Below are 19,651 nucleotides of genomic sequence, written 5' to 3' on the forward strand. Positions count from 1 at the left end.
CAATCACAGTCCTGAATAGAGTCATGGTGGCCAATCACGGTGCAGGGTTAGGGGGGTACACTGGTGGCCAATCACAGGTTCGGGGGGTGCAATTTGGATCAATGTCCAAACCTCACATATAGGGGCGGTTGCACCGCCCAAAAAAAGTCATATCACACAGAGATTCGGCGGACCCCCTGTGGTAACTCTGAGGACCCCCTAGGGGTCCCGGACCCCCTGTTGAAGACCCCTGCTTTAAATGGAATGGACGGATGTGACGTCGGCCCCAAAAAACGTCACTTCCGTCCTCTCCAATGATGGGATCTGGAGAAAAAGGTCCATATCTCCATATCTTTTTTTACAGTGGTGAAAACCAGCCATTGTCGACGCGCGATCTCTCTGCAATGGCGGATCGCGTCAGAAATATTATCGTTCCAGTCGTTAGACGGGACCCTCGAACCATCGCCCAGACACCGTTTGTTTACCTGCGTGTCCTCGTGGAGGCGTCTACAGCTCTAAAAACATCGGCGTAAACGGTAAGAAGCGCTGGCACTGGATGAACACCTCTGGCACTCGATGTGTTAACCCATTAAGACATGGAACGCATCTGTGTCACTTTTTGATATGAGCTAAAAAGCATTATTTTACACTTTGGCTATTCAAAAATAGCAGATCTACAAGCACCGAGTGCCGAGCTTGTAGATCTGCTATTTTTTTTTTTTATCGTGAAAATGACTTCTTTTTTTTTAAAGTCGTTTTAGTCGTTCTAGACAGGCATGGCTTATGGAACAGAAGTCGTTTTAGGCAGGGAATGAGTTAACGAGGCGGTGGTCAGGTGTCTTAACGAGGCGGTGGTCAGGTGTCTTAACGAGGCGGTGGTCAGGTGTCTTAACGAGGCGGAGGTCAGGTGTCTTAACACATTGACTGCCAGAGGTTAATCTCATAATGTACTCACCAGTGCCAAGGTTTTATTGTTGTTTTTTTGTTTTTTTCACGTCGCCATAGACCCCATTAAAATCCTTAAGAATGCGCGTTGCACTGTTTGTAAACATGACGCAGATGTCCCTTTGTCTACTAGTGAAGACCACGTGTCAAACGGAGCCGCCATGTTGTAGTTAGAACGGTTTATGTTAAACAGTAATCGACGAGGAGAAAAACTACATGGAGAAAATGACGTTTAAAACTGGATCCCAGACAGGAAGCGGATGCGATCGAAAAAAACTGAACCCATATAATTCTGTTTCCGGTCGTCCCACCGGAATTGGAAATGGTTAAAAAAAAATCGGAAAGTGCACTTTTTCGATTTAACATGGATTTTCATAATATCAACAGTTCGCGTAGATCTACGCGACTGGCACGCAATGTGTTAACGAGGCGGTGCTCAGGTGTCGGGTTCGTAGATCTTAACGAGGTGGTGCAGCTGGGTGGGGTAGGCTGTGATTGGACAGCGCTGGTGGCTCTTGACGTAGAGGAACACACAGCCGTAGCAGAAGACGAAGCCGGACGTAGAGACCACGGTGGGGTTCGTCCTCACGCGCCCGCACAGAGGACACAGGGTCACGTGACCGGTCACCTGACCCGCCGCGGAGGAGGAGGAGGGGTGGAGGAGGTGCAGGGGGGGAGGAGGGGGCGTGGCCAGGGAGGTCAGGGCGCTCACGGAGCTCCTGGTGTCCGAGGAGGAGAACCACCAGTCCAGGAACTGAAGGAGGAATAGTCCCAGAGACACGGAGGAGGACAAGAAGATGGACAGATGACTGAAGAGCCTCTGGAACACACTGGGGGGGGGGGGGGGGGTGGGGAGAGAGAGAGAGAGAGAGAGAGAGAGAGAGAGAGAGAGAGACAGGGAGACAGGGAGAGAGACAGGGGGACAGAGAGAGGGAGAGAGGGGGAGAGAGGGAGACAGACAGACAGAGAAACGGTCATTTTCATATATTCAATAACCCAATATTTCTTAATTATTTCACCCAATACCAATATATATTGACATACAAATGATGCTGTCTATCAATTATGTTACATCAGGGGATTCAGTGACCTATTTATGTTTTTATTTAGACATTTATAAACCTGACCTTTACTAAGGATTTCTGGAGTAATAGTGACTTCCTCCAAACGTAGGCACATATGTGTTGGCCTCACCCATTCAATACGAGAACGCATCAGTGTCATTTTTGTGACATAGATGCCGCACTATGAGCTTGTAGATCTGCTATTCTTGAAAGAAAACCGTGAAGATTTGTGCAAATCTTTGAATATATATATATATAGATTTTTTCACTAAAATCATTGCTTCTGGGGGTCCCTGGAACGAAATATTTTTAGATGGGGGGGGGGGGGTCCGTGGACAAATACATATCATTTTGGGTGGTCCTTCACATGAAAAAAGAGAAGTTTAAGAACCACTGATATTATAGCAACATAAGTTTACACATCCTTTGTTTGTCTACCTGGTTCGCAGTTTTCCACCCCCGTTCTGTATCCCCATAGACGTGTTTAATATCGCGTTAAATAAGAACGTGTTCCAAAAATAAACAAATGACCCCGGTGTTTTTACTCTTATGGATATGAAGCATCAACTGACGGTGAGAAAACGATAATGTTTCTTCCGCCGAATTAGTTACATTTTCGCCAGAAACAGAATGTATGAAATATAAGTGACTGACTATCATAAACGATACAGAACCTCCTCCCTGACAATATCGCAGAGACAGTTTGTTTATTTTTGGACCACAGTTCTTATATGAGACGATTCTATGATGACCCAATGTTATTCTCCATAGAGAGATGACCTTACGACCCAGGGGATGAACGAGTGACGTCAGGACTTCTGTACTCTATTTTTGAATAGCCAAATAAATCTAAAAATGACACACAGATGCGTTCCCGGTCTTAAAGGGTTAAGCCATTATTTTAGGAAGGTGACAATGTTTCTTATGTTTGTTAGTATATCAACAAATCAACACAACACAAACCTAATTGTTTTTTTTTTCAAATAATCATCCAAATTGCTCAGTCTGATTAACCACCACTTTGTTGTACATGCAAAAGCAGTGAAAATAGCAGATCTACAAGCTCTCAAGGTGTGCACATCAGTGCAGGATACTGATTCATCGCTGATAAGTGTTTTTTATGTTGTTTAGTTCAGTTTTTGACTCCTGGCTATTGTGTCGCTGCTCTTAACACATTGTGTGCCAGAGGTTTATTAAAATAGGGTACATCTAGTGCCAGCATTTCTTCCATCCACTTACGTTGATATGTTTCGTGCCGTAGAAGCCCCGACGCGGAAGTGCATGTAAACAGAACGTGCGTGTTTGTTCATTATCTCTGGAACAGAAGGTCCAATCTGCTCAGTTCAAAGCTTGTTGGATGCGTGACTTTGAGGACATTAAGCACATAATGACATATTTTCGGGGTTTTCGGGCCTAAAAGTATGGTAATTGTTTGGGCCGAGCCTCGGGCCAGCCCAGTAGGGCCCAGCCTTATTTTTCAGGCCTGTTGCGAACTGTAGTCCATGGAACTAAATATTTTGAGATGGGGGTTGGTGGCAAAATACAACATAATTATTTTGGGGGTCCTTGGACATGAAAAAGTTGGAGAACCACTGATATAGAAACACAGTTTTACAGAAAACTGAAGACATTTGTAGAATCGGCCTCAGTTTATAATGGGTTTAAGTTCTTGTTTTACTACAGTATGTATCTGTACTTAACCCTTTACTATGTATCTGTACTTAACCCTTTACTATGTATCTGTACTTAAACTGCTGTGCCTGCCAACTCTGACAAATGAATCCCTCCTGTCTGTGTGTCTGTCTATCTATCTGCTAGTGTGCGTGTGTGTGTGTGTGTGTGTGTGTGCGTGTGTGTGCGTGTGCGTGTGTGTGTGTGTGCGCGTGTGTGTGTGTGTGTGTGTGTGTGTGTGTGTGTGTGTGTGTGTGTGTGTGTGTGTGTGTGTGTGTGTGTGTGTGTGTGTGTGTGTGTGTGTGTGTGTGTGTGTGTGTGTGTGTGTGTGTGTGTGTGTGTGTGTGTGTGTGTGTGTGTGTGTGTGTCTGTCTGCAGGGGTACACAGACGATGTGGTCGTATGTTCCCGACACAAAGGAGTCATAAAAGACATGCTTTCCAGGACTGACTCTTTTTTGGAGTGGTCTGGACTACAGATAAAACCATCTAAATGTGCTGTCTTTTATGAGAGGAGGAGCGGGGGCAATCAAAACATTTACAATAAACAATGTACCAATCAGGGTCTTTACGCCATGAAACATACAGCTACCTCGGCCATGAATTTAATATCACTGGGGAGTGGACAGCGCAAGTGGACGAGATTGTCAAAGATTACACGGCCAGGCTAGACCTAATAAACTCCTCTCCTCTTTCACTGGTTATGAAGCTAAAGGCAATTGGGCAGGTCGCCCTATCCAAAATACACCATCTCTTCTCTAACGTTCATATACCGAAAAAAGTACTGTATGACATTAACAACAAAACTGTACAGCGAGTGAGAGAATGGTTCGGCCTGAGCACACATACAACCAGTGACCTCATATTCCACAGTAAGCGAGAAGGAGGGCTGGGGATAGCAGATATCGAATGGACATATATATCCACACACCTTTCCCATCTATTAAACATGCTTAACAGTGACGATCAGACAGTCAGAGAGCTAGCCAGAGCCTCGCTTATTCTCGGTCTGGAGCGACGCAAGGTCCCAAAAACTAGCGCCCCCCCCCAGCTTCCTTGGGTTTAAAAAGAAGCCCAGTGGGGAATTGGACACCAACGCAGCCGGTTTTGGCGTAAACTCTGACTGGCCCGATCTGAACGATCTGTGTAATTGGACTGATGTCACTCTGGAGTGGAAAGGAGCGGACGACAACACGGTGAGCGTCTCTCAGTCTGTGATCACTGACCTGTCAATCAACGTGTGCGCAACAGTGAGCCGCGACGGAACATCAAGCGCGCTCCCCACCATCGGCGCGCGCACCTTCTAACGCTGAGAGCGCAGCAGAGGAAACAGCGATGGACTGGACTGCGGCTGCAAGGGAAGCTCGCTTGCCTGCAGTCAGTTGATCACTCCGTGTCCCACTCAATTCTTAAAAACGCAGCGATTGATGAGGAGATTCTCATCTTCACGGTAAAGGCACGCCTCCAAGTGCTGCCAACTAAAACTTAATCTGTCCATCTGGTATCCCAATAAACATGACTCTTACTGCCTACACCATGGACAGTAACAGACCATAGAGTCCATGTCCCATATATTAAACGGTTGTAATTCTTACAAAGGACTGTACATAGCCAGGCACGACAGAATTGTTGACATTATTACCAAAGATGTGTCACCCACGTTTGATTCCTCTGTTGTGTTTTACAAAAATTCTTGTGTGAAACCAGAAATGTTTCAATGCAATGACCCCCATGTGTTTACAAATATAACTGCAAACACACCAGATGTCATTGTGATTGAACAGCACTTCCTATTGGAAGTTGGCTGTACTTTTGATTCAAGTTTAGAGGAAGCTTTCCTTACTAAGCAAGTAAAATACCAGCCATTAGTACAAGCCATCATACATCTAGGCTACAAGTGTCAGCTCATTGTTTTTATATTTGGCAGCTTGGGCCATGATGTCCACAGGCTGGTGGTCAGGGGGGGCTTGAGGATTATGAGGTCGTCCAAGTGTAATATAAAGGCAAAGCAGCTTGCAAAAAACGGCTCAATCTCCTCCATTATAGGCAGTCGATCTATTTGGAGGAGAAGGTGCTTCCTGTACCCATAATTATTCTCCGGTGTTGGTAACATGGCAGACTGAAGTGTATGACCAATGTTAACTGTGAATACGTTCATGCGCATTTGTTGTTTATATTCTGAACTTGTTTGTATTGAAGCACTGAGACACATGTTGTTTCCAGTGTGTGGGACATCAGAAGCAACTGAAAAATATTTGTGCCTCTGTAATGTATTTTATAAATGTGGACTAAAATAAAGAAATTGAAATGTGTGTGTGTGTGTGTGTGTGTGTGTGTGTGTGTGTGTGTGTGTGTGTGTGTGTGTGTGTGTGTGTGTGTGTGTGTGTGTGTGTGTGTGTGTGTGTGTACCTCAGTGCGTGTGTGTCAGTGTGTACTCTGGCCTCCAGCTGCTGCAGGTCTCTCAGGGTGAGGTGCTGCAGTGTAGTTCCAGACAGCCACAGCAGGGGGCAGTGTGTGGCGGTGCGTCCCAGCACGTACAGCATCATGTGGGCGAAGCGCCAGCCGCCCCACACACTGCTCAGGTAGGTTTGAATCCCCAGCAGACGCCTCACCGCCCGCTGAACCCTCGAGCTGTGCACGTGGATGGAGAACTCCTCCTCCTCTCTGGCAGTGAACACAAACAAGAACGATCACAATTCAATCACAATAACAACCGGGGGGTCTTTCAGATATTTTTCATACATTGGCTATTCAAAAATAGCAGATCTATCTACAAGCTCATAGCGCTATGAGCTTGTAGATCTGATTTGACAAATCATTAAATATATGAATATTTTTTAAGCCTGAGGTTCCGATTCTACAAATATCTTCAGTTTTCTGAAAAACATATGTTGCTATTATAATCAGTGGTTCTCAAACTTTTCCATGTCAAGGACCCCCAAAATTATATGCATTTGGCCGCGGACCCCCATCTGAAAATATTTTGTTCCCGGGACCCCCCAGAAGCAAAGATTTGAGTTAATGTTTTCTTTAAAAGAATATATATATATTCAAAGATTTGCACACATTTTCACAATTTTTCAAAAATAGCCAAAGTGTAAAATAATGCTTTTTAGCTCAAATGAAAAAGTGACACAGATGCGTTCCAGGCCTTACTGGGTTAAAGCTTTGCTTCTGGGGGTTCCTGGAACTAAATGTTTTGAGATGAGGTCGGCAGCCAAATACATATAATGTTCAGGGTCCTTGACATGAAGAAGTTTGAGAACCACTGATAATATAGTAAAATACATTTTTCAGGATTTAGGAGACATTTGTAGAATTAGCCTCAGGTCTTCATGGGTTAAAATCACAATGTAAGAATACTCTGAAGATTCTTGTAGGGGCCCTCATACAAGGTCATTATGATTATGTATGCATTTCATGGTATCACAACACCTCCAAGGCCTTAAAAGCAAGGCTCCAAACATCCCAAAACAAACTTGTAAGGCTACTTCTTGGCCTCAATCACAAACCCCATCTAACCCCTGCTCATTTTGCTAGGATTGGATGGCTTAGGGTTGAGGACAGAGTACAGCAACTTGCTATGGGCCTGGTCTTCAAGATACACCACAACATTGGGATCCCCCTGTATTTGTCAAAATACTTCCAAAATGTTAATGAAGTCCACGATCATAACACCAGAGGAAGCTCCACAAATCATGTTCAACACAGATTTGGCTCAACAAAGGGAATGAACTTGTTCTCATGCTATTCATCAAAAATGTGGAATGCCCTACCAAAAGGAGTAAAGGAGTGTAAAACCCTACTCACTTTCAAAACTGCCTTAAAGATCCACCTTCAGGAGGCTGCAATTCAAAAATGGCCCGTGTCCAAGTCCTAACCTACCCCCCCCCCCCCTCCTACCCCCCCCCCCCTCTCTCTTTCTTCTTTTGTACATATTTTTCACTCTTCATACCAGTAACCTGTAAACTGATTGTATGACATTCTGTATAGTAGTGTGTATATCTGTCATTCTCTTTCTCTTATATGTCATCATGATTTGTGTGAATGGGGATCTCATCTTAAACAAGCTCAGTGCTTAATGAGTCTTCCAGTTTAATAGACCTTGTATTGTGAATTTGTACTTCCATGTACTGTTATGTACTGTCTATATATAAATGAAATGAAAACCCAGCGAAACAATTCTTTATAAAAAACACTATACAGCCTAGACTTACTTTTCATAAAACTAACAAAACATATAGCAGCTTATCTGGATTTCTGCAAATAACTAAAATAAAGGTATTTATTTGAATACACCTTTTAAAGTGAACATTTGTAACTGAAATCGTATGAAAAAAACGTATGTTGCTGTTATATCAGTGGTGCTCAAACTTTCATGTCAAGGACCTCCCAACATGATATGTATTTGGGCCGTGGACCCCAATCTGACAATATTTTGTTCCATAGCGCTATGAGCTTGTAGATCTGCTATTTTGAATAGCCCGAGGAAATCTAAAAAATTACACAGAGTAGTCCATACCCGGTGACGTGCGCGGGCACAAGTATTTGCAAACGGACCCGCGACCCACGCGGGCGAACATCATAATTTGTGTTAGCTCTTTGTCATATCTGCCCTGTGCAATTTTTTATTACGAAGCCTAAAAGGCAAACAGAAATAAAACATGTATTCATATGTTCCAATGTTCAATGTCAAACACACAATTAAATCGTTAATCGCAATTATTTGAGTGACAATTAATCGTCAACTTAAATTTGTAATGGTGAGGAGACCCTCAAACATGTAGTAAACCTAGTCATTATACCGCCTCCCCCGTGACAGCCGGGGCGCCTGATGGAGGGGAAGGGAACTGGTTGGAATAACGTGTTCCTTCCACACGCTACGTCCTACCGGGGAAACTCCCCCCTGTCAGGTGATAAGAAGCGGCCTGCTAGCTCTCATGCATTGAAGGAGGCATGAGCTCAGCTCTGAGCTGGCTCTAGGTTGGCAGAGGGAGTGTAGTGCCCAGGATTACTTAGACCAGGGGTCTTCAACGTTTTCTGGCCAAGGACCCCCTAGCTGAGAGAGAGAGGAAGCAGGGACCCCCACTGTATTGTATAAAATTGTGTTTCAGATTCAACATTTTTCGTTTACGTGGACCGCTCTTTTTTCCCTCTACACCTATACCTCTTTGCCAAAAATAGCCGATCTACAAGCTCACAACGCCTCGCAGCGCGAGGCGTTGTGAGCTTGTAGATCGGCTATTTTTGGCCAAAGTTCTCGTCAGAAAAGGGATACTAGGTTTCAAGTGGTTAAGGTAAAACAAAAAATCATATCACACAAAGATTTGGCGGACCCCCTGTGGTAACTCTGAGGACCCCCTAGGGGTCCCGGACCCCCTGTTGAAGACCCCTGACTTAGACAATTGGCACTGGGTGAAAAAAATGGGGTTACAAAAATCGTGGGATAAAAATGTAACAAAAAAAGAAAAGATTGTAATGGTGACAGCCAGGCCTACTTGATGCGGGTCAGAATCTGCTCCAGTTTGATCTTCAGGTAGGGAACCAGACACAGCAGCAGCACAGAGCGCCAGCGGCACTTCCTGTTCAGCCTCAGCGGAAATGGGCTGTGATTGGAAGAGGATGAGGAGGAGGAGGAGGAGGAAGTGGAGACTCTCTTCAGAGCGTAGAAGTTCTCCGAGAAGGAAGCGGCCGTGCGGGACAGGAAGTGGTTCTGGACCAGCAGGTCAGCACACAGGAAGAGCTCATCAAACGTTCTCCACAGGAAGCCCAGACGACCCGGGTTCCACTCTACTAGAACCTGGAAGAGACAGAGGAGCAAGGACCAAGATTATAGACAGACAGACAGACAGACAGACAGACAGGCAGACAGACAGGTAGATAGACAGGTAGATAGACAGACAGACAGACAGATTAGATAGATGTAACGGCGAGGAATCGAACCAGACGGGGAAAGCCAACATCTTATCCACTAGCCCAGGGATCTTCAACAGGGGGTCCGGGACCCCTAGGGGGTCCTCAGAGTTACTACAGGGGGTCCGCCAAATCTTTGTGATTTTTACATTAACCACTTCAACCAAGCATCCCTATTCTGAGGAGAACTTTAGTAAAAAATAGCAGATCTACAAGCACACAACGCCTCTGCTATTTTCGGCAAAGTGGTTCGGTATAGGGGGAAAAAAGAGTGAAAGTACAGAAAGTACAGAGTAAAAGGTCAGGTTTACTAAGTATTGTTTTTAGTGCATGGTTAAATGTCTGGAAATACACATTAACATGAATCCAACATGATAGTGCTGTGAAACAAGTCTATGAAGCTGCCTATGAAATCTATGAAAATAAAAAATACTTTATACAATAAATAATGGGGGGTCCCTGCTTTCTCTCTTGATTGATTGATGTACTTTATTTAGTAAGACATGAGAACAGTACATGACAGTACATAACAGTACATGGAAGTACAAATTCACAATACAAGGTCTACTAAACTGGATAGCTCATTAAGCACTGAGCTTGTTTAAGATGAGATCCCCATGCACACAAATCATGATGACATGTAAGAGACAGACAGATATACACACTACTATCTCTCAGTCAAGGGGTCCTTGGCCTGAAAACGTTGAAGACCCCTGCACTAGCCTAAAGGAAAATTCCCCCCTTGACCATTGGATATATTAGGCCATACATGGGCAAAGGCAGGTACACACTGTAGAATATTTGGTCCGGTTATGCTGTCGGGGACCTGTTTTTAGCACTCGCCGACAAAACCTCCCGATCTGACGCAGATCGGCCTTTGATCGGCGAGATAATGCTCGCTGTGTGTGAAAGGCTCTGCGAGAGGACCTGGCCACGATCATCGCGCTCTGCGATGGCTTCCCGACCGTTTTCAAATATCTATCTGGTTAGATATTCAGGTCTGTCCCAGACTGGAATTTAGACAGTATCCTACAGTATGAAAGGAGCTGAGACCACTCTGCGAGGAGATGCACGCTACAGCCAATGACAGCACATTACAGCAGCCACCGTGGCTAGGAGAGGATCACTGGACCTGACCAAACAGTGTGTGTGTGTGTGTGTGCGCAAGCGTGTAATATGTGTGTGCGTGCGCAGCGTGTCTGTCACCGTCTAGCCTCGGGAACCTGTGCCTTTTTTTGTTGTTGTTGCCAGATTTTGCGAGAGAAAGATCTATGAAAACAAGCCCAACAAAAGCGACTATAGGGCAGGCCATATGAGCACTTTAACCCTATTTACAAATATATTGCATGTTTTAAAATAGACGATCTACAAGCTCACAACGCATCGCAGCTATTTTAAAAGAAAAATATTGAAAAAATGAGAAAATTGTGGAATATTTTCCAAATCCACACAAATCTTGTATGAGGGTCTATGGCAGTAATGGCACACATTTTCAGAAGGGGGGAGGTCTGCAGACAAATATTAATTTGGGGGTCCTTGCCATGAAAATGTTTCAGAACAACTGGTTCAAACAACATTAGGAAACAAGACCAAAAAAGCAACTACAATTTTTTTCACCCGGTGCCAATTTCCTAAGTGATCCTGGGCGCTACACCAGCCCTACACCAGTCCCCCATAGCCTAGGGAGGCCAGGGCCGAGCTCATGCCTCCTTCAATGCATGAGAGCCAACTGACCTTCTTATCACCTGACAGGGGGGAGTTTCCCTGGTTGGACATAGCGCGTGGAAGGAACACGTTATTCCAACCAGTTCCTTTCCCCTCCATCAGGCGCCCCGGCTGTCGTGGGGGAGGAGTTTAGTGACCAGGATTACTACATGTTTTTGTGAGGGTATTAACTACCCTGAGAGACACGGGGAGAACATGCAAACTCCACACAGAGTGGGCCCTTTGGCCAACCCCACCTAGGGTATGGGCGCTGATGACGCGGAGGAGAAGACACGCCCCCAGCGCCCACAGCGTCCCTGGCGGGAATCGAACGCTACCGACTGCGCCACCATGCCCCCAGCAACTACACTTTCAAGCAATTTCACAGAAAAAAACACTTGTCGAGAGAGAGAGAGAGAGAGAGAGAGAGAGAGAGAGAGAGAGAGAGAGAGAGAGAGAGAGAGAGAGAGAGAGAGAGAGAGAGATGCACATATGTACATCACGGAAGACGTCTGTTAAGATGAATTGGAAAAAACAAATGTATGTACTGTAGGCCTATTGGGTCTGACTCTGGAGATAGCATCCTAGTGAACTATCCTACAGTATGTAATAACTGGTCGGGGATCAATCTATAGGGTGAGAACCACAACGAAATATGACAGCCCATTTCAAGAAATAAACTCCAGCAGTGTGTAATGCTTAACGATCAGACGACTCCCCGACCACTTTAAAGTCCTACAGTGTGAACCTGCCCTTAATGTGGCCCGCAGGTTAATATGGGAATACTGATATATTATTGATTTCAGCTGTTATGATTCCAAACATGACCCGCTTTAATTACTTCAGTCTATATTAGTAGCTTAGTGACTAGTATTAAAATTCTGTCATTTTTAATGTCCAATGTATTTGTATTTAAGTTCATAAAGTTAACATAAGTATAACTAAATGCATTTTGGAAAAAAAAAAAAAACTTCAGGATTCCAATTCAAAAATAGATGTGTATATATAAGTCAGATAATGGGGGGAGAGGGACGCCTGTGATCTTCTCTGCTGCTCTCACACTATGCTCTAGGGAGGGACTTCAGGTCAGCACACTCGGAATTACGCGGCGCCTCACTCAGGGCGGTCAGTGTGTGCAGGTTACAGCGCTTCCATAATAACCCATTAAGACCGGGAACTAGTGATGCGGTGCGGTGGTGCCGTGGCGCGGGTGGGTCGAGTCAGAATTTCAGAGGCAATTATGCGGGCTGCTGGTAAGCGGGTCAGCCGCTCTCACACGCAAAAAAAATAAAATAAATCACACGCTCTTGTTCCTAATAAGAATAACAATAAAACAGTTTGAATACACTTGGGGATTATTTTCTGACCATGATTTTACAGAATTATAGGTACGACCCGCGGGTCGCGGGTCGGGTTGAGCCATAGATTTATATATGGGTTCACGGGGCGGGTTGAGCCATAGATTTATATATGGGTTCACGGGGCGGGTTGAGCCATAGATTTATATATGGGTTCACGGGGCGGGTTGAGCCATAGATTTATATATGGGTTCACGGGGCGGGTTGAGCCATAGATTTATATATGGGTTCGCGGGGCAGGCTGAGGCGGGTTGGGTTCCGTGGCGGGGTGGCGCGGGTCATGAAAAAACCCGACCCGCACATCACTACCGGGAACGCAGCTGTGTGATTTCAAGATATCGTTGGCTATTAAAAAATAGCAGATATACAAGCTCATAGCATTTTGTGCAAATCTTTGAGTATACATATATATCTTTTAAAGTAAACATTTGTAACTCAAATCTTTGCTTCTGGGGGATTCTACAAATGTCTTCTAAATCCTTGAAAAAAACAGTATGTACAGTATGTTGCTATAATCAGTGGTTTTTCATGTCAAGGACCCCCAAAATGATATGTATTTGGCTGCGGACCCCCGTCTAAACATATGTTGTTCCAGGGACCCCGCAGGATCAAAGACTTGGGTAAAAAAACATTTAAAAAATATATATATTCAAAGATTTGCACAAATCCTCAACGATTTATCAAAAAATAGCAGATCTACAAGCTCATAGCGCGGCACTCTTGTAGCTTGTAGCTATTTTTTCAATAGCCAAAGAAATATTAAAATGACACCCGATGCGTTCCCGGTCTTAATGGGTTAAATAACAATAACAACAACAACACCCACCTTGACGGCGTGTTGCAGGGCGGGGCGCACCGCGTCCATCAGACTCTCCTGGGCCAGAACCTCGAAGACGGACGGCGTGTCGTCCAAGGACACGCCCCCACTGACATGAGCCCCCGCCTCCGCCATCCCCGCGGCCTGGGAGGTCAACGAGTGATGATCTGAGGAGAAAAAAAACACATCAAATTAATACCATTCAGACATGTCATATAAGTAGCAATAGAAATGCATAAAACAATGACATGGTTGCAGAAAATGCATGGATATTTTTCTGTTTTTGTGTCATTCCTAAGACAATAATTTGATGACCGGCAGCGGTTCCGGTAGGAGACACAAAGAGTCTCCTTTGTGTCTCCTACCGGTCCGTTGGTCATCAAATTATTGTCTTGGGAATGTGACTAAATATATATATATACCTCTTTCTTACGTAGTATTGTGTATTAAAAATAATTTTAAAACATAATTTGGGGACCCCCTTTGAGGGGTCCTGACCCACAGTTTGGGGACCACTGCTTTAGGGTATTATCCAAAAATGATATTACATCTTAAGACATATAAATTCCTTCCATTAACATCACTCACAATGCTACTGCGCACGCACGCACGCACGCACACACGCACACACACACACACACACACACACACACACACACACACACACACACACACACACACACACACACACACAATTTGTTTACAAATCATGTGTCTTTGTTGATGACATCTGGGTCTGCAGTATCCTTAGATCAAGACTCTCTCAGATGTATTGTTTATTTTTTAGTCTTAGCGACCGCCCCCCTGTTTTTCCTGTAATGTCACCAGTAAAGCCCTTTTTTCTCCAAACATGTACACATGCTAAATATAAGGTGCTTTACCCGCTTTTCCCCAAATGTGTTCGGTGTGTTTGTGTAATGTATTAGTCCATATCATATGTTTCAATAAAGAAGTGTTTTTAATCCCGTCTGTGGCCGATTCTGTCGGTTCCCTATGGGCGGTAGTGACGGGGCGCATCTGGTGAAAGCAGGAATTACACTCAATGCTAAACAGGAAGTAAACGAGGAGGAGAAATGGCGTTCGGCCACAGACGGGATTAAAAAACGTATTTATTGAAACATATGGACTAATACATTACACACGTACTCCGGACACCTAGTTAACATGTGTGGCCAGCGGGGAAGAACCTTATATTTAGCATTTGTACATGTTTGGAGAAATACGGGCTTTACTGGTGACATTCCAGTGGAAACTGGGGAGGTGGAGCTAAGACTAGTAGGTATTATTTTTAAAAAGTAAAAATCGATCAAATACATCTTGATCTAAGGCTATGTCTGCAGGTTTGATGCTGATGTGTCCAGAAATATTATAAATTAAAAAAACAGTGAAACGATCCTTTATAAAACAATATAAACTGTACTTTTAATAAAACAAATAAACACAGCAGCTTAACAGGGTTTAATAAGGTCATTATGTAATCATTAAGTCAGTACATATGGTACATATTTAAGACATAATTACCTTAGCGTTCATTCATTAAAACATCTTTATTATTGATTGTTCTTTATGTTTTGTTTACTTGTTATTCAACACCACCAGAGCGCCGTGCGTCCACTTCCGTGTTCACGCCGTTACGGCATGACGTCATGACGTACACTTCTTCTTCTTCTTCTTCTTTCTGTCTTTTTACGGCGGCTTGCATCCAGACTAGTGTGGCATTACCGCCCCCTTGTGATATTGTGGATCACACACACTCTAAATCCCATACACACTCTCATTCACACTTTACTACTCTGAATTCTTTCAAATATTCCTATATCCCTCAAAAAACCTAACAATACTTTAACCTGTGTTCTTTTACTCATACCTAAATTCCCTCTCAAAGAAAACTACTGCAATCCTAAATCCCTAAGTTTGTTCCTCATTATGTCCCTCTCTCTCTCATATTCTCTACACTCTAACAGTACATGATGCACTGACTCCTCTTCATCCTGACACCCCTCACATAACCCGGTCTCATGTTTCCCTATCATTTTCAATGTTTTATTTAGTCCACTATGCCCTAGCCTTAACCTAATCAAAACCACATCCTCTCTTCTAAGTCCACTTTCTAGCCCTGTGACTCTAGTATTATATATTGTAACTCCAAAGGTGGGCAAGAAATCAAAAATAATTGCTCCATTGATTAGAAATTGATAATTCAAAATATGCTCCTCATTGACTTACATTGTACGGTAAAACAGCTCTCAAAGTCACTCTTTTAGTACATAAATGAACCCAACCATAGCTGATTCAGACAATATAGAGCATCACCGAACCCAGTACTGTTTGTTTTTTTAATAAAAATGTCAACTTCCTGTTGATTTTACTATTTGAAGATCTGGATCCGGATCCGCCGATCCAGTCCGGGTTTTCTACTTATTAAAAATGGCAAAATCAACAGGAAGTTGACATTTTTATTTAAAAAACAAACAGTACTGGGTTTGGTGATGTTCTATATTGTCTGAATCAACTTTGTTTGCGTTCGTTTTTGTGCTAAAAGAGTGACTTTGAGAGCTGTTTTACCGTACAATGTAAGTCAATGAGGAGCATATTTTGAATGATCAATTTCTAATCAATGGAGCAATTATTTTTGATTTCTTGCCCACCTTTGGAGTTACATCATGGCAAGGTACACAACCCACACCTCTACCAAAGTGGTCTTACCCTTTAAGTAATAAATGTGAGTAATTTTCCCACCACTTGTTATTTGATTGTCTGAAGTATAATAAGGTAATTATGTAAACTATAAAGACAATAATAAGTCGGTATACATGGTATATATACAGTACTATATTTAAGACATAATTACTGTTTCCACTTGTTACTTGATCTACAAGCTTGGCTATTTTCAATTAGAAATACACATTTCCAATTGAGTGATTGATAAGCTTTTATTTTCAAAGAACAGGTCATTATCATGTTTTCTTTTGGTGGATTGATTGGAATAAAAATAAATCATTTCTTCTATTTGTGCATGACATTCAACACTGAGGATCAGAAACATTACACTGCTGGAGTACAGAATCATGACATTGATAAAAATAATACTGTGACGTTGTGGGGTAGCTAGAAAGACGAGACGAGGAGACGATGTGCAAGTTGCCAGCTCAAACACACTGAGCCCAGATTTATTCCCTTGCCGCAGCACCAAGCAAACCCGAGGTTGAGGGTCACTGAACATAAAACAATAAAGAGGGTGGCTAGCCCAAGGCTAGTCATAATGAGGACGTGTGCTGTCTCTCAGTTAACTCAGTCCCGCATTACAGCACCCCACAACAGCCCAACTTAAAGGAGGAGTTCACCCAAAAAATGACTTATTTTCTATCAATTGCACACCCCATGAAGCCTTGAATTCATGGATTTATTTTTGTTTTTGTGGCCAATAAGCCAATAATTTGATGACCGGTAGGAGACACAAATAATCTACTTTGTGTCTCCTACCGGATACATTAGCCGGTAGGAGACGGAAATCAAATTATTGGCTTAGGAATGCGACAAAAACAAAAATAAATCCATGGATTCAAGGTTTCATGGGTTGTGCAATTGATAGAAAATAACATTTTTTGGGTGAACTACTCCTTTAACTCTTTTCCCTCCCCAGCGCACATGTAGCCAACACCTAGCCTCGCGTAGCCAGACAATATCACACGACACACTGCGTGGATATTAGTCTGGTCCCTATCAACGGTAGATTTTCTTCCAAGGGGCGGTTACAAAAAGATACAAACGGACTCTATTGGTTAGACCTAAACCAATCAGAGCAGCGCTTCCTTGAACGAACCAATCAGAGCAGTGCTTCCTTGTACGTCATTGCTCCAAATAAGGTGATAAGCCCGCCCACATTTGGATACTGGGCCCTGGTTGGTTCCGCACAACTGCGGAGGGAGAGAATTTAAATCTCTATGGAGGGGGGCCAGACCTAATCTGCCGAGGGCTAAAGTGCATGCAATTTTGCAAAGGCAGATTCGTCTGGAACCAGGCTAGCCAACACCCAAATCAGTGACACCTCCCTCAATAAAAGCAACAGGACAGTGAGGACACACATGCGTAATAGTACCCCAGCGTTACAATACCTAAAAATATGGACGCTAGGGTTCAAGTGGTTAAAATATAAGTCCTTCCAACGAGAGGTGACATTTTCACAATTAATCAGGACTGATATGGTTTACACCAGGGGTTTTCAACCTGTGTGGTCCGCGGAGGTATTGCAGGTGGTCCCTGGCAAAAAAAAAAAAAAAAAAAAAAATTTTTTTACTTTTAATAACTTACAGGAGTTCTTACTGTATTGTGTGTGTGTGTGTGTGTGTAATATGAAATGTGAGCTTACCATAATCACAGTAATCCTTAATCATATTCCATCATATTCAAACAAAATCGCTGTATTTTATTAGATATTATATTGATATTATAGCTATTTTCTCCAGCTCCCTGTGGTACATGAACCCCCCACCACTATTGTGTGGGGTGGGTCTATGATGGACCCGCCACGCACAATAGTGGTGGTCCCCAGGTTGCTTTTAGTCAGGATGGTGGTCCCTGGGTCGAAATCAGTTGAAAACCCCTGGTTTACACGTTGATTACAGTCATCAACGTGGGAAGAAGCTACAGACTTTAAACTAATAAACTTATAAACAGACCTTTGGTCCCATTGTTGATCAAGTTACTGAACAATAGGAGGACTTCACTTTGATTGATTGTATACTTTATTAACACAATTAGGTTATGCTAAAAGGATAACACAAAAAGCCCCAGAGGGTTGTTTCCATTGTGATCAATTTTACTCAATTAATCAGTAAAACATATAATACAGACAATACAATACAACATTTACTACAAAAATATCATAAAGCAGAGTAGAATCATAAGGTATATTGGAGGGGAGGGGGCGGGTCAGAGGATTCTACTATCAAGGTGTTCAAGGAGTTAAACTGTGTTCACTTTGTATTTTGAGGACAGGAATTATTTTAGGTTAGTTTTGAGTTTGGTCAACTATTGAAGGAACTGTGCATCGCATAAAAGTGTCACTTAAGGATAATATACATAGCCTTCCTCTTAATTTTAGATTTATTTGGCTATTTTTTAATAGCCAAAGAAATCAAAAAATGAATTGCCTGAATGGAATCTGACAGAATCTCAGCTGTCTAAGCCAAAACATTTAATCATGTCAGAATGTCTTTCACCAACTGGGTTACTCATCTCAATTGTCATAAATATCCACTATCATGACGGGTGTGAAGCTGTTTGTCAACTCCCTCCTGGCTGGCGCTCCGGCATCTGCCATCAGACCCCTGGAGCTTGTTCAGAAAGCTGCGGCTCGTCTGGTGTTCAACCGCCCCAAGTTCTCTCACACAACTATCCTTCTCCGTTCCCTGCACTGGCTCCCCGTAGCGGCTCGCATTCAGTTTAAAACCCTGGTGCTAGCCTATAGGGCAGCGAAAGGAACAGCTCCCTCTTACCTCCGGGTATTGGTCAAAGCCCACAACCCTTCCCGACCACTCCGGTCGGCCACCAAGGGGCGACTGACTCCCCCGCCACTCAACGGTCCTTCTGGTCGATCGACACGGTCACGACTTTTTTCTGTTCTGGCCCCACAGTGGTGGAATGAACTTCCCACTGATGTCAGGACAGCAGAGTCACTGCCCATCTTTCGCCGCAGGCTGAAAACCCACCTCTTCAGGAAACACTACCCTTCCTCTTTGCCTGGCCTACTTGTTGTTAACTAGTTGTACGAATGCTTGTTTTATTGTTGAATTGTTTATTGGATCTTGTTTAGTCAATACAATTATTTGTTTTTAGCTCCTGCTCATTTGACTACTTTGTCTCATCTGTTTAAGGAAATAGGTAGCTGATATATTGCACTTTTACCTTAGCGCTAGGTATGCTCTTGGTTGCTTGTTATTGCAGAAAATGCACTTATAACCTCTGGTGATTAGTAGCTTTCGTTCCCTACCTTTGTTGATTGCACTTATTGTAAGTCGCTTTGGATAAAAGCGTCTGCTAAATGACTGTAATGTAATGTAATGTAATGTCATGGAGGCTTTGATTGTGTATGTGCTGATCGTATATGTGATGTATTGCTCTGCTCTGCGTCGGACAAACGCATTGTGGTTCTCGTAGTACATCGCATAATAAAGATTGTAATTACACTTTTGTCCCATTC

At 43.4% G+C, this 19,651-nt stretch overlaps 1 protein-coding gene across 1 annotated transcript; it reads right to left on the reverse strand.

The window, feature by feature from the left end:
- Positions 1 to 882: 882 nt before the first annotated feature.
- pex12 (peroxisomal biogenesis factor 12) lies at positions 883 to 15,078 on the reverse strand. Its single transcript, XM_084071195.1, has 5 exons — positions 14,971 to 15,078; positions 13,459 to 13,616; positions 9,156 to 9,457; positions 6,067 to 6,321; positions 883 to 1,754 (listed from the first exon to the last, which is right to left on the reverse strand). The coding sequence occupies exons 2-5, from the start codon at positions 13,582 to 13,584 to the stop codon at positions 1,361 to 1,363; spliced, it is 1,077 nt and encodes a 358-aa protein (XP_083927321.1). The 5' UTR covers positions 13,585 to 13,616; positions 14,971 to 15,078; the 3' UTR covers positions 883 to 1,360.
- Positions 15,079 to 19,651: the final 4,573 nt, after the last annotated feature.

Source organism: Gymnoscopelus microlampas, assembly GCF_963454915.1.
Source record: "Gymnoscopelus microlampas genome assembly, chromosome: 11".
NCBI classification, from domain to species: Eukaryota; Metazoa; Chordata; class Actinopteri; order Myctophiformes; family Myctophidae; genus Gymnoscopelus; species Gymnoscopelus microlampas.